The 14,327-nt window shown below is 37.7% G+C and overlaps 1 protein-coding gene across 3 annotated transcripts in view; it reads right to left on the bottom strand.

Moving 5' to 3' along the window:
- ABCA12 (ATP binding cassette subfamily A member 12) overlaps positions 1-14,327 on the bottom strand; it is a 275,110-nt gene that overhangs the window by 28,803 nt on the left and 231,980 nt on the right. For 2 of the 3 annotated variants that reach the window (XM_058705980.1, XM_058705961.1), the window contains exons 29-37: positions 13,911-14,129; positions 12,274-12,470; positions 11,331-11,491; positions 9,733-9,969; positions 9,071-9,221; positions 6,038-6,290; positions 5,072-5,158; positions 4,186-4,279; positions 1,189-1,316 (exon numbers count right to left, since the gene is read on the bottom strand). In XM_058705980.1, the coding sequence (XP_058561963.1) occupies positions 1,189-1,316; positions 4,186-4,279; positions 5,072-5,158; positions 6,038-6,290; positions 9,071-9,221; positions 9,733-9,969; positions 11,331-11,491; positions 12,274-12,470; positions 13,911-14,129 (1,527 nt within the window). The remainder of the gene's footprint in view (positions 1-1,188; positions 1,317-4,185; positions 4,280-5,071; positions 5,159-6,037; positions 6,291-9,070; positions 9,222-9,732; positions 9,970-11,330; positions 11,492-12,273; positions 12,471-13,910; positions 14,130-14,327) is intronic. The other variant, XM_058705972.1, reaches the window with a different exon arrangement.

Raw genomic sequence — 14,327 nt, 5'->3', positions numbered from 1 at the left:
TCTGGAGGATATACAATCAATAGTGGTTATACGTGGATATAGAGAGATTCCTTTTTCTTTCTGCGTGTATGTAGTTTGTAATTATTTTACAGTGAACATCAGTCAGTTATGTACATTGAGAAATAAAAGACGGAAGAGATGAAGGAAAGGAGAAAACTATATAGCTATTACAAGATGACCAACTCCCCATGACCCAACTTTATCTGAGGTACAACTGACAAATAAAAATTGTATATATTCGGCTGTACAACTTGATGGTTTGATATGTGTATACACTGTGAAATAATCACCACAATCAAGCTGATTAAAATATCCATCACCTCATATAGTTACCGTTTTCTTTTTGTATGAGTATGCATGCACGTGTGTGTGTGTGTGTGTGTGTGTGTGTGTGTAGTGACAACTCTGAAGATCTATCCTTTTAGCACATTTCAAGTCTACAATACTGTATTGTTAACTACAGTCACATTGCTGTAGATTAGCTCTCCAGAATCTCTTGCATGACTGAAACTTTGTAGCCCTTGACCAACATTTCCCCATGTTCCCTGATCCCCAGACCCTGGCAACCACCATTCTACTCTCTGCTTCTGTGAGTTGACTATTTCAGATCCCACATTATAGGCGGGATCATGCAGTATTTGCCTTTCTGTGTCTGGCTTATTTCACTTAGCATAGTGTCTTCCAGGTCCATCCACAGTACCCCAAATAGAAGTCTACCAACCTTACATCCATAGCAAATGTTTAGGTGGCTTAGGTACAAGGCCTGTGGCCTTGTCACATATGGACACATTTTACCCACACACAGATATCATAATCTAAATCTGAGATATTCATATTGTAAATAAGGCAGATTGTCACCTAAAACTATGCCTTAAAACTGTCCAAATTGGCATAATCTAGTCAATAACGTTATTGCTTCAAGGGAAAAAAAAATGTACAAGTTTAACAATACACTTTTGTTAAAAAACAAAGCTTTTCAATTTCCTCAAATGAGTCTTAATTTGAGGGAACTGAAAAATTTTTTTAAAGGTTTAATACATAAGATTATTTAGATAAAATAGAGACTTTAACCGGGTAAAAATAATCAATAGAAATTTTCATGTATTGTCTCAAGTTCAAGAAGCAGTTACCATTAAAATTTGAAAGCAAGACAGGCTAAATTAAATGTCATAAACAGAGTATTTTTACCTTTTTTGCATAAATTCATTAGCAGTTGATATTAGATAATTTTCCAAGCGGTGTCCAGTGAGGTTGTAAATTATTTGAGAAGAGTAAGTTCTTCTATGAGGTGGAGAATAATTAAATTTAGGACACTCCTGAAAAATAAAGTTAAAAATTAAGTTCTTTGCAAATCAAATAGACAATATCAAGAAGGTTTGGTCTCATGATTTGTCTATTATTGCAACAGGTAGAGTCTGATAAGACCGTCTTCTGACTCTGAAGAGCTTTGAAGAGGAAGACATCTTCCCATGCCAAGAAATTAGACCAAATAGTGGAGCACATGCATAGGTTTACGACTCACTTGAAGCCAAAAAGAATACAAGTTAACCAACATGTGATTTTCTTTTCACTGTACTGACAAGTTTGATTAAACTCTAAGATGACTTAAAATTCACTCAATGATTTACGGGAAAGCAAAAAAACATTTGCTCTGAATTGAAAAGAAAACATTAACAGACAGACATAAGTTCTCAGGTGACAGCAGTGGATGAAAGTGTGTGTTGTATTGTTTTTAAGGTACAAACCTTGGTATAAAAGTTCAAGTTTACATATATCTAAATCTACATAACTTAATTTTAAATAAATCTAAATCTATTCTTTACATATGTAAATGTAAAATTATTCCAAAATAAAGTTTATATATATTGCAAATGTGCTTATATATGTCTACAGACACACATAGATATATTTAAAATTTAATACAGAGAGTCTCTGTATACCCTTCACCCAGTTTTCCCCATTGTTAGCATCTTAAATTACTATCATACATTTGTCAAAATTAAATGTATTGGTACATCACTATTAACTAACCTCAGAGCTTAGTTTTAACCACTTACTTGTATGTGTATTAGCTTTCTGCACTTCCTGACCACTTACTTTCCATTGAAGCTTCCCATGATTCTCTGACATAAAGCCAGAGAAGCCTAGCACTTTTCCAATTTTTCCTTCCATCCCTTCACATGATGTCCCAGAGCCTGAGGCTTGGACCACAAGTGTGCCCTGAGAACATCAAGGTGCAGATTGCTCTAAAAAATAAATGCTGACTTTCACCTTACATCAGGTCGGATCAACTTGAAGATCACATTTCTAGAACGCTACTTGTTCCGCAAATAATTAGAGACACACTTATGTATGCAATGTAGTTTTTTAGCTTTTATCTTTTGTTGAATTGTATGTACAGAAAAGCACATATAAGTACACTGCTTGATACATTTTGACAAACTGAACACAACCATGTAACCAGAAACCAGATCAGGAAACAGAACAACTACCACTCCCAAAGTAACAAGCACAGAAGAGTTTTGCATGTTATTGTACTTTATATAAATGGAATTGTATTATATATATTCTCTTGTATTTGGCTTTTTCCACTCATCATTCATTTGTGAGAATCCTCCATTTGATGTGTGTAGTTGTAGATTAATCATTCTCATTTTGCTGTATACAGAATTCCAGCGTGAAGACAGATTACATTTGATTTATCCACTCTACTGTTGGTGGGAATCTGAGTAGCTATTACAAATAGTATTGCTATGAATATTCTAGTATATGCCTCTTGGTGAACGTATTCACACTTCTGATGGGTATATAACAGAAATGGAATTGCTGATCCCATAGGATCATATATCTTCAGTATTTGTAGGTACTGTCACACATTTTATATATATATATATATATATATATATATATATATATATATATATACTGTACATTTATACGTATAAAATATTTATATATAATACATATATGTATTTGGTGATTTATTTATTTTTATTTTTTTAAGTTTCTATTTTAATTCCAGTTAGTTAAAATAGTGTTATAATAGTTTCAGTGTACAATATAGTGATTCGACAGTTCCATACACCACCCTGTGCTCATCACAAGTGCACTCCTTAATTTCACCCATCCCCCCACCCCACCCCCTCTGGTAACCATCAGATTGTTCTATAATTAAAAAGTCTCTTTCTTGCTTTGACTCTCTCTCTCTTTTCCTTTGATTAACGAAATTTATCCGTATTCCAATTTTAAATACTAAGTTAGTTGACTCTTACTGTGAACTAAAGAAAATACATGAGGAATTTTCAGAAATTAACTAGATTACATGAGGGATTAGGAAACTCTTTGAGTACTGGGTAAGACTGATATTGAAGTATGCAAGGATTCCAAAAGATGCTTGTGGGATCCCAGCTCTTACTGTAACTCTCTTGCATGCAAACACAAAAATAGGTTGTGTTTACAGAAAACAGTTTCATTCTAAAATATTGTACAAACAATGTAGGGTTGAATCATGTGACACTATTAAAACATTGCTAGATTCCGTTCCTATGGGAAAGTAAGTTGACAACATAGTCACTCTCAGAAATGAACAGTGACTTCTTCTCTTCCACAATGTTTCATTTCCCCAGCGAATTTGGTTTTCTTAAAAGTATGTTGAATTGACAGGCTTAGAAAAGGAAGGTGTGTATCTATAAAATACAGACGGGGTAAGGGATGGTTGGATAATCTTTTCTGTTTCTTTCAGGACATGGGTTTTTCTTGCAGGCTGGAGGTGCTCCTTAGAAATGGAGTTCTGTTCTGGATTTACACATTACTGACTTGCCAGCTAACCACCAAACAGTCTCACTGTGTTTTTAGATATGGCAGTTATGGTTGGCTTTGTTGTCTGAAACATAGAGCTTTCCAGTTAGAACTGAACTGAGACCAAAATTTCATTTTTAGTTGGTTTCCACAAAGACTGTCGTCGAATTACCTGCCCTTGGAAATTTGTTCTGAGATGGATTTAAAACAGTGACCTGAAGTTCAAAGGCAATATTTTTGAGCTGCCCTGCTCCACATCTCTGAGCTACTAGCTTCCTTCCATAAAATGAAATTATACTGACTCTTTGGCAACCTGGATAGATCTTTCAAGTTTCAATATTTATTCCTTTCTTTCTCCTACTTCACTGAAATGAAATTCCATCTTACCTGGATATTTTCTGAACAGGAGCAAACACCAAAATTAGTGATTGGCTCCCCACTGGTGTTCCATTTTCCTAGACTGCCTCTCGTTAAGCACCTTCTGCAAGTAAAAATGATATTAAAGCGAGGTATGTGTGTGTTCTCATATTTATGTATGAGTATATAAGCGAGTATTGGGTATTAAATTCAGATGTATAGTCTTAGGTACAGTTTACTGGTTTTTCATAACTCAAATATACATTACACTACCATTTTCAAGTGATTTGACATTTTGTGAGGGATTAGAGACAGCACTTATTGATTGAACAGTGTTGAAACCAAAGCTCATTGAATTGTCTTAATGAGGCAGGATGGGGCTTTTTGACCCCTTTCTTCTCTGCTCATTCATCCTGTTCTCCAACCTTAGCAAAAGAATATACCAATGTCAGGTTTACATGTGTTGTGTATTATCTTGGAATTTTGAATAAGCAATACTACCTAGTGCAAAAACAGAGTCAGAAGACTTGCATCCCAGCTTTAGCTGCACAACTTACCGTCTAGATATTTTTAGACAAGTGTCTCAGTCCATATGAGTCTCAGCTTCTTCATCTTAAAAATGGATTAATAATTCACAGGGTTGTTTGTTAAACAAAAATATGCACAGGAAGAAACTTTTTAGGTTAGAAAGCACCTACTGTTCACTGTTACAGCATAGCATAGCTACGGAATGAACTAAAATCTGTTAAATACAGATTTCTCTCAGGCTGCTGCCCTTCTCCAGCATACAACACACACCCACTTGTATACACACACACACACGTGCGTGTGTGCACATACACATGCATGCACATGTACGCACACAACTTGAGTGTCAAAAACAAAAAAGCAAAAAAAAAAAACAAGAACCACTTACGGATCACTGATGTTCAAACACATATTGTCGATGCCAGGGAAACTCCACATTGCTGAGACCAGTGCTTTTGTGCTTGGGTGAGAATTCCTATGATATAAAGGATAGAAACAAATCCTTGATACTCCACTAGTCTTCCATATTAAAGTCATGCTTATGAATAATTTGGAAAATAAAACATGCTGTCCAAAGGACAGTTTTCTTAAAAATCCAAGAAAGACTCAGTAGCAGGGGAAAAAAAAAGTATCATGGGAAAAAAATAAGCACATGGCTCTATTTGGCTGCCTTGTTATTCTCCTAATCATCATATGCATTTAGTGATCACCTATTGTATATCTGTAATATTATATTATACAGGGTTCTTACATTACTATCCAATATTTGTGAGGCTGAAAAAAAATTACTATCCAATATTTGTGAGGCTGAAAAAATAAAAGTTATTTGCTCTATATAACAACAGATTGGGAAGCCACACCTAACCAGGCTTTCTTGATGAAAGTCTAGGCATTAAAAATAAAGACATACTGGGGCGCCTGGGTGGCGCAGTCGGTTAAGCGTCCGACTTCAGCCAGGTCACGATCTCGCGGTCCGTGAGTTCGAGCCCCGCGTCAGGCTCTGGGCTGATGGCTCGGAGCCTGGAGCCTGTTTCCGATTCTGTGTCTCCCTCTCTCTCTGCCCCTCCCCCGTTCATGCTCTGTCTCTCTCTGTCCCAAAAATAAATAAAAAACGTTGAAAAAAAAAAAAAATAAAGACATACTATAACTTTATTTTTAGACAAACACAAAAGCTCTTAAAGTTATCTGCTGGCAACAAAAGTGTCATGTTGCTATAAATCAAGTTGTCCATTCCTTTGGCAGAATCAGGTACAGTGCCTCATAATTCTTTATTCTTCAGCATTTCATGCATTCACTGAGGTACACTGAGGCCTCCACAGGCACTGGGGAAACATTTTGGAAGAAAGAAACTTACGCATAGAAGGCTGTCTGTTCAGAGGTACCGTAGAGAGATGGGGAGATCTGGATCTCTGGATAACTGTTGCTGGAATTTCTCAGTGTGCCAAGGCCCATGGCAGTGGTTACAAAGACGATGGGGAGAATAACCTGAGCAATGAGACCTTTCCAGTTTCTGCGGGTATGGTGGAACCTCTTAATGAGTATCGCCATGATCTTCTTCAGTAACAGATCAAAACCATTCAACCTTTCACCTCTTGTCAGGATTTTGTCTGATTAGAGAGAGAGAGAGATTTGATATGGTTCTGGGTAATCCAGATAAATCAAGTAATAGAGTAACTTCAAAAATCATGGATGGATGGTATAATGTGATGTGATATGAAAAGCTTGTATTTCGAAGGTTCTGATTTGAGGTTCAGCTCTTTGTTTTTCAACCTTGGGCCTGAGCCTCTCCATGTCATAGAGCCATACATAAAAAAGCTTTGTGAATTACAAATCACTATACACTAAAAGATTAGTTACACCCATAGTAGTTTTACATGTCAAAGTGAGATATTTACAATTTTATAAATGAATAGTGTCCCTAATCTCCAAAGTCACAATGTTTTCTCGGTATGTACTGCTAATTATACTAAGACTCAAAAGGTAGCTTCTATCAAGAGACTGAATTCCAATAAGATAAACAGAAACCCAGAAACCGACACCTAAAACTCATATGACATAAACTAATACAATGTATAACTTCAGTTTTAAAAAAAGATAAGCAGAAGCCAAAACAGCTGCCTAGTCTAAAAACTCACTCCTACTGTGGGTAATTTAGTGATTGTAAGTTTATTGGCTTGCATTCCAATGTGAGGTCCAATAAATTCACCTTAAACTTGGGAAAAGGGAAACATTCTCTTCAAAAGTATGATTCTAGTTCAAATATTCATTACCTTCTCTTTAGAAATCTGGACTGATTCTATCTGCCATTTCAAAACTCCATTTTTACCACTAGTGTCACAAAAAAGAACTCATTGGAAAAAGATGTTTACAACCCCCACCTCCCACCCCTGAAATGTTCTTCAGGTGTGGAGAAAAATTCCATGGTTTCTGATAATGAATTAAGAGCAGCTGTAGAGGCCATAAACTGTTGTCCCCTCAATTGTGCTCTTACAACTGATAATTCCACAGCCCCCTCTAAAAATATAACATTCTCTCCAAGGGCCTGATGCCAAGCACTCCTCTACATGTGATAAGATGACCGTCAACTCTGTGGATATTTTTAATTCTCCATCACAAATTATGCAGCACAAAAAATCATGATCTTCATTTAGCTGATAAGGAAAAATACAAAGCTGCTTAATTTAAAATGAATTCCAATTAAACAGAGTGAACAAGTTTAAATGCAAACTCATATCTCTGCAAAGGGGAACTGTAGAAGGAGCTGAATATTTTAAGTTAATTAGTATGCTTTTCTGTTTCTTGAGAAATTACATGTGGATGAGTTACAGGTGTATCAAATGGAGCAAATGTGCTTTCTAAAAGATAATGTCAATGAGGGAAACATTTTGACTGAAGAGTAGTTTCAAACTATGAGACAAATGCAGAGGCAAATACGTAACATTTACTTCTTGAAGCAGATGACCACTTTCTAATCAAAGTCCTCAATGCCACGGGCTTGACAATTATATTCCCCAAAAGATGATAAATGAGGAATATGGCAGAGGACAAATGAGACTCCCAAGTTCCAGAACTATGCAAACATCAGAGAAGATCTTCTCTAAATTTTATAGTCAGGCAAATGTTTAATTAAAAGTTCTGTTCCTAGAGATTTTTTCCAAGTTAAGCAAACTGTTGAAATGACTATTCCATAATTTATATATCATTTTACTATCTGCTTCCTTAAGTAAATAGTGTTTCCAAAGGCATAAATTAACTGTCAGAAAAAGAATAAGAGAGGAGAAAAGTTATTTTCAAAGGAGCCCAATTCCTCAAAGTCCTATCAAGAAACACGATTTCTGAAATGTATCTTGTGTGAAGAATTGAGGGGGACAACCTATCACTATAGGTTCTTAGGTACTGAGTCCAACTTCATCAAATCTGAAACCCTCCCCCCAAAAGCATTTTCTCAGAGCCTGAATTGTTCACAGAAGGGGAAGATTAGACATATTTTCCAATAAGGTCCCATAAAGAATGATGCCTCTTTTTTTAGCATTTTTTTTTTTTTTTTTTTTGATGACTCTTTTGCTGAATATGTCTGTTGGTGAGTCAGCTACCTTGCAAGGTAACTTTGTCCATTGTTGGACAGCACCAATTACAGGAAGGATTTTAATTTGTTAAACACAAATCTGAAACTGTAGTAAATTACATGTTAAAAACGACTGCCAGGGAGGCGACTGGGTGGCCCCATCAGTATCCAACTTTTGATTTCAGCTCAGGTCATGCTCTCACTGTTCGCGATATCGAGTCCCACATTGCTCTCTGCACTGACGATATGGAGCCTGCTTGGGATTCTCTCTCTTCCCCTTTCTCTGCCCATCTCCTGCTCGCACTCTCTCTCTCAAAATAAATTAATTAATTAAAAAAAATACTCATTAAAAAAATTGACTTCTTGTGGGCGTAAGGAATACATACCACCATGCTAATGAGGAAGTTCTTTCACGTTCTTCAAAACATTTTGAGAACTTGATTTTGTTTAATAAATACTTGGGAGATTAAAAAAATAAAGCTTACTTTTTTATTCTGATTTTTTTAATGTCTACTTTTTTGAGAGAGAGAGAAAGAGAGACGTAAGCGCAAGCAGGGGAGGGGCAGAGAGAGAGGGACACATAGAATCTGAAGCAGGCTTCAGGCTCTGAGCTGTCAGCACAGAGCCCGATGTGGGGCTCAAATCCACAAGCCGTGAGATCATGACCTGAGCCGAAGTCGGATGCTTAACCGACTGAGCCACCCAGGTGTCCTTCTTTATTCTGAATTTAGAAAGAAAATCTGAAGCTGAATTTTGTCCTATGATTTTTCTCATTTATGTCATTTACTGGAATTAAGCAAAATATACACATTAGATTTATACCATCTCTGTCTGTGAAACTGCTGCTGCTCACAGATAAATCGTCGGGAGTTGAGATGCCGTTGGTACTGGAATTTCCAATTTTCTTTTGTGTTAAGTGCTCAAGACTCATATCTCTATCTTTTTGTGACTCTTTAGTCAAATTCAGAAAGACCTAGAAAGAGAAGCCAGAAAACTTCATTAACATAAAACATGCATGCCCTTTCTAGTCTCTAAGCTCAATTTTGATTTTAAATTTTTATCACATTGAGACAAGTGTGATCGTAAGCAAATATTTTTATAGTGACTTTAAATGAACATTTTTTTTTACCATATGTTATTATAACATTATTGACTATATTCCCTATGCTGTACTTTTCATCTCCCTGACTTATTTATTTTATATCTGGAAGTTTATATCTCTTAACCACCCCTTCCCCGATTTCACTCATCCCCTTCATTCCTCTAAGTAAACATTTCGGTATATAAAAGATACATGTTCTCTAATTGGGTAGAAAACAGGTCTGTTTTCAAAAGTCAGTCTTACATAAAAATGGTATTGAGATAGTTTTAAGATTTTCTGATTTTGTAAAATGTTTATTTTAAAATATTTTCTCTTTTTAAAGAACTGTGTATATTTAAGGGAACAGCAAGTTATATCAGCCTTAAGAAAAAAAGAAACGTACCTCTTCCACGGTGGTGTCTGAGATGCCGTAGCACCCGATGTTCAGGTCACCCATGCCATTGTCCAGCGCCCTCAGGAGTGACAGATAGGCCCCTGAGACTTTGGTGCTAAATGGAGGAAGCACATACACAAGCTCTCCGCCGATGTCCTCCTTGAGGTAGGCTTCAGGGAGGTGTGATCGGATCATTGCTGTCACAGCCATTGTGTCGCATGTTGTATTTGCACTTAGATTTGGAGTCTAGATACAAAAACAGAAGTTGAACACTCCTTCGTCTTTACACTGTACTGATGCCCAAGGGCCCTAATCAGAGGGTGGTGAGATTCTTTCAAGACATTCAGACCTGAGTCAGATGACACATCCCTCCTCTGGTGTTTCCTGTCCCACAGGGGTCCCTAGCGTGCTCTATAAGTCACTATTTTATTGGCTCCATTCTCCCACCTCCCCCTGTCCCTTCTTTAGCCTCCCTGCCCACTACCTCGCTCTTACCTGCTCTGCTCCAGCCACAGCAGCCTCTCTGTGTTGTCAGAGTGTTTCGAACTCAGGCACACCCTCCTCAGGGCCTTCCCAATAGTTGTTCTTTTGCCCTGAGATAGTGACATGGCTCCTTCTCTCCCAAGTCCCAGCTCTTGGCTCAACTGTCATCTTCTCAGAGCCCCTTCTCTTCCTACCCTACTTAAAAGGGCACTGCTCAGCATTCCCATCCCCCCTCCTGTGCTTTATTTCTACCCTAGCATTCGCCACCTGCTAAGAGACTTAATAACACACTTAACAACACTATCATCGAATCCCCCATACTCTATCAGAATATAAACTCCACGAGGGTAGAGATGTTAATATCATCAGTTCTGTAATCTCAGGTATTATATACCTAATATTACATACCTAATACATACATTTCTTAATGAATTAATGAATATAACAATACATTGCTTTTCATTTGGAAGTCACATTAGGATGATCAGATGTAAAATAAATGGTGGTAGTCAAAGCCTACCTAACAGCATACACATCTTGCACAGAATAGATAATCATATGATATTTTAGGTGGTCCAGGGATCCTTAGTCGCCACCGCTGTCCTTCAAAGATGTAAAAGCACCTTTGGCTTGAGTTAGTCTTTACACTGCCACTTGAGGGGTACTGATCAGAAAGTGAATACACAACTACATATTCTCTTTATTTGCTTTAATGCAAAAAATCTAATTTTTAGCTTTACAGGCTAAAATGCTAGGGAAACTAAAAGGCTGATCCTCCATATGAGCAAACTTAGGATGTAGATCCTTTTTGACCAAATATCCCAGTTCCCTGTGTGATCCCGGACCAGTGGCATCCACATCATGTGGACCCTTGTTATAAAGGTAGTCAGTTCTAGAACCCCATCCTAGACCTACTGAATCAGAGACTCTTGGGGTGAGGCCAGAAATGTGGGTTTAATCAAGGTCTTCGGGTGTTCCGATGCTTCCATGGGTTTGAGAAGTGTGAAACTAACATATTAATGATGAATTTTAGCAGTTAATAAAATTGGAGAGATTCTGCCTCCATTTCACAAAAAATAGTAATTCATGCCCCCGTCATGAGGTACACTTTCTCTCTTACAAACCTTTTTCTTAGTGAGCGTGAGGTGATACCCGTCCCCAAACGCTTCCTTGAGGTAAAATGGTGACCCACAGCAGCGCAGCCCGCCCTGCTCCAGGAAGGCTATGCGGTCACTCAGCACTTCAGCTTCGTCCAAGTGGTGCGTGGACAGAATGATTGTTCTGGCTTGAAAATACAGAGAAGAACAACCGAGAATGAAAAATGAAGACACAGCTCCTGAGATATACAGAGTTAGCACGAGTAAATCCTGTGATTTATGAGGAGATGAAGCACGTTTTATGAGTTAACTGAAAAACTGACCAGAAGGAGCTTTCAAAATAAACAAGAAATTTGGAAGGGGTGTTGCTAAATATACAGGGCTCTTTTCTCATAAGTCGGCAGCGAAAAGGCATTGCCTTTGCTGTATGGCTGAATGTCCATCAGTCAGAGGCACGTGTTAGCAACTCCTTCCTTAGTTTGCTCCTTTGTCTTCATTTCCATTCTTTCTCTCTTTGCCTGTCTCTCTCCCCCACTTTTTTCACTATGAAGAAGCAATAATTTTCAAGACTTTTTGAATATTCCTCTCTGATTAATCCACTCCACTCTGATTGCTTCTTTGCTTCACATCCTGTTAGCACTTGTTTAGTCTGTTTTCAGTTTATTTTCGTTTGTGTATGTTTGATATCTCTAATTAGATTCTAAGCTCCTGTAGGCAGAATTTGGGACTTCTATCTTTTTGCATGCTCTCAAGAAGGCCAGTGAACTCAACTCACAGGGGGCACTACAGGGATATTAACTAATAAACCCAGAAATTTAATGGCAGGAAGAGAAGACTTTGGGAAGGGGAAGACTCCATCTGAGACTTTTAACAGGGCTTCTAAACAGAAAAGGTGTAGGCTTGGTTGCAAGCATCCCAGAGGACAAAGTTATGACTGCTGGGTGGACAAGTTATAAGAAGGTCCTCATACCAGTTTTGTTCTTGGATATAACATCCCATATACTTCGGCGAGAACATGGGTCAACTCCAGTGGATGGTTCATCCAAAATGACCACCCGTGATCCACCAATAAGAGCTATAGATATGGATAGCTTCCTCTTCATTCCTCCTGACAAAGTGCCAACTCTCTTATGACGATGGCTGTATAGTCCAGTATCTTTTAACGTCCTTCAAAAATAATGTATGGTGGTTATTTTTGACAGAGAAAATATTTGAATATTGAAAAAATACAATAAGTACTTTAAGTAATAGGTATTTACTAATCAACTATTATGTGCTCAGCAAGGTACAATACACTATTAAGGATTCATGATACGGTTTTTTATTGTTTATTGTCTAGTTGGAGGTTCAAAATTGATACCCAGAAAACAACACAAGGGAATACATGGCTCATTTTTTTATTTGTTCATTGAAAAATACTTAGGGAAGGCCTGCCTGTTTTGTGCCAGACTGTTTAAGCTACTGGAGGAAAGTAGTGAGAAGACAATATTCCTACCCATAAGGAGATTAGGTTCTATCTAGTATGTGTATGTATTGGGAAGGATGCAGATAAAATTTGGTCAATAAACATATTCCAGTATGTTTATAATTCACCAGGTGGTAACAAGTATAATAAAAAATACATAAAGCAGGGTACATGAGATAAGGAGTGCCTGGGGCATGCTATTTTAAGCATATATATATATATATACAGTCATCCCCTCAGAGAAGGTGATATTTAATCAGAGACTAGGAAAATGGAGGAGTGGGTCAAACAGCTGTCTGGGGAAGGCTGCTCTAAGTAGAGGAAACAATAAGTGAGAAGCCCTGTGGCAGGAGTATAAGCCAGTGTGTGACTTAGGCAGTGTCTAGAGCACAGTGAATGGAGGAAAACTAGAAGGAAATGACATCAGAAGTGATATGGGGGCAAGTCTTGTAGCGTCTCTTGGCCTCTACTGAGTTCAACACTGAATGTGGTGGGATGCCATAAAGGACTTTGAACCCTGGAGTTACACGGTCTGATTTGTCTTTTTTTTTTTTTTTTTTTTTTTTTTTTTAGTTTATTTACTTATTTTTAGAGAGAGAGAGAGAGAGAGAGAGAGAGAGAAAAGCATGAGAAGCATGAGTGGGGAGGGGCAGAGAGAGAGAATAAAGAGAATCCCAAGCAGCCTACACACTGTCAGTGCAGATCCCAATGCAGGGCTTGAACTCACAAACCTCAATGTCATGATCTGAGCTGAAGTCGGTCACTCAACTGATTTAGCCACCCCAGCATCCCCTGATTTGTCTTTTAAAAAGGTCACCCAGGCTGCTCTTTGAAGGATAAACTGTATAAGGGAGAGGAGAAGGTAGGTGTCCAGTTAGTAGGCTTGGCCTGATGTTGTAGCCATTAGAAACAGAGGATTTGGGGCAATATGGTAGCCCGAGATGAAGAAAGTTAAACAGTTTCAGTACAATAATTGGCTCGTGATGATGATGACATAAAATATATACAAATACCGGAAAAGTAGAAAAACTAAAACCAATTCTTTTGTGACCAAATGTTTCCTACAGGCATTATCATTACCATAGCTTGACGTCTTTTTGAGAGGCGTTACCAGTGCATGTCCTGATTGCCACTATACTGACCTTTTCACTTCCTCATGCAGCTGCTTTTTAGTCCAGTGAGGAACTTTGATGGAGCCATACAGGAGTAAGTGTTCCTTGGTAGTGAGGTAACTAAACAAGACGTCGTGCTGCATGCAGACCCCCATGCTCTTCCGTACCGTGTGTAGGTCTGTTTTGGTATCTTTTCCATAGACAAAGATGGTGCCTGCTGAAGCCCCAAAAAGCCCAGTCAACATGGAGCTGAAAATGAAGAAATGATAAATTAGGTATCAACCAAGCATTTAAGTTAGATTTTAGAACTAAATATATCTCATTCATTAGCAAACAGTATTACAGTGTATCTCCTCAGGTAAGACCAAGCTATAAAATAAAATGGTATTACATGAGAACAAACATTGAGTGACTTTTAAGCTTTTAATTTTTTAGAGTGTTACATAA

Source organism: Neofelis nebulosa, chromosome 2 (assembly GCF_028018385.1).
Source record: "Neofelis nebulosa isolate mNeoNeb1 chromosome 2, mNeoNeb1.pri, whole genome shotgun sequence".
NCBI lineage: Eukaryota > Metazoa > Chordata > Mammalia > Carnivora > Felidae > Neofelis > Neofelis nebulosa.
This window is presented reverse-complemented; position numbering and strand designations above follow the sequence as displayed.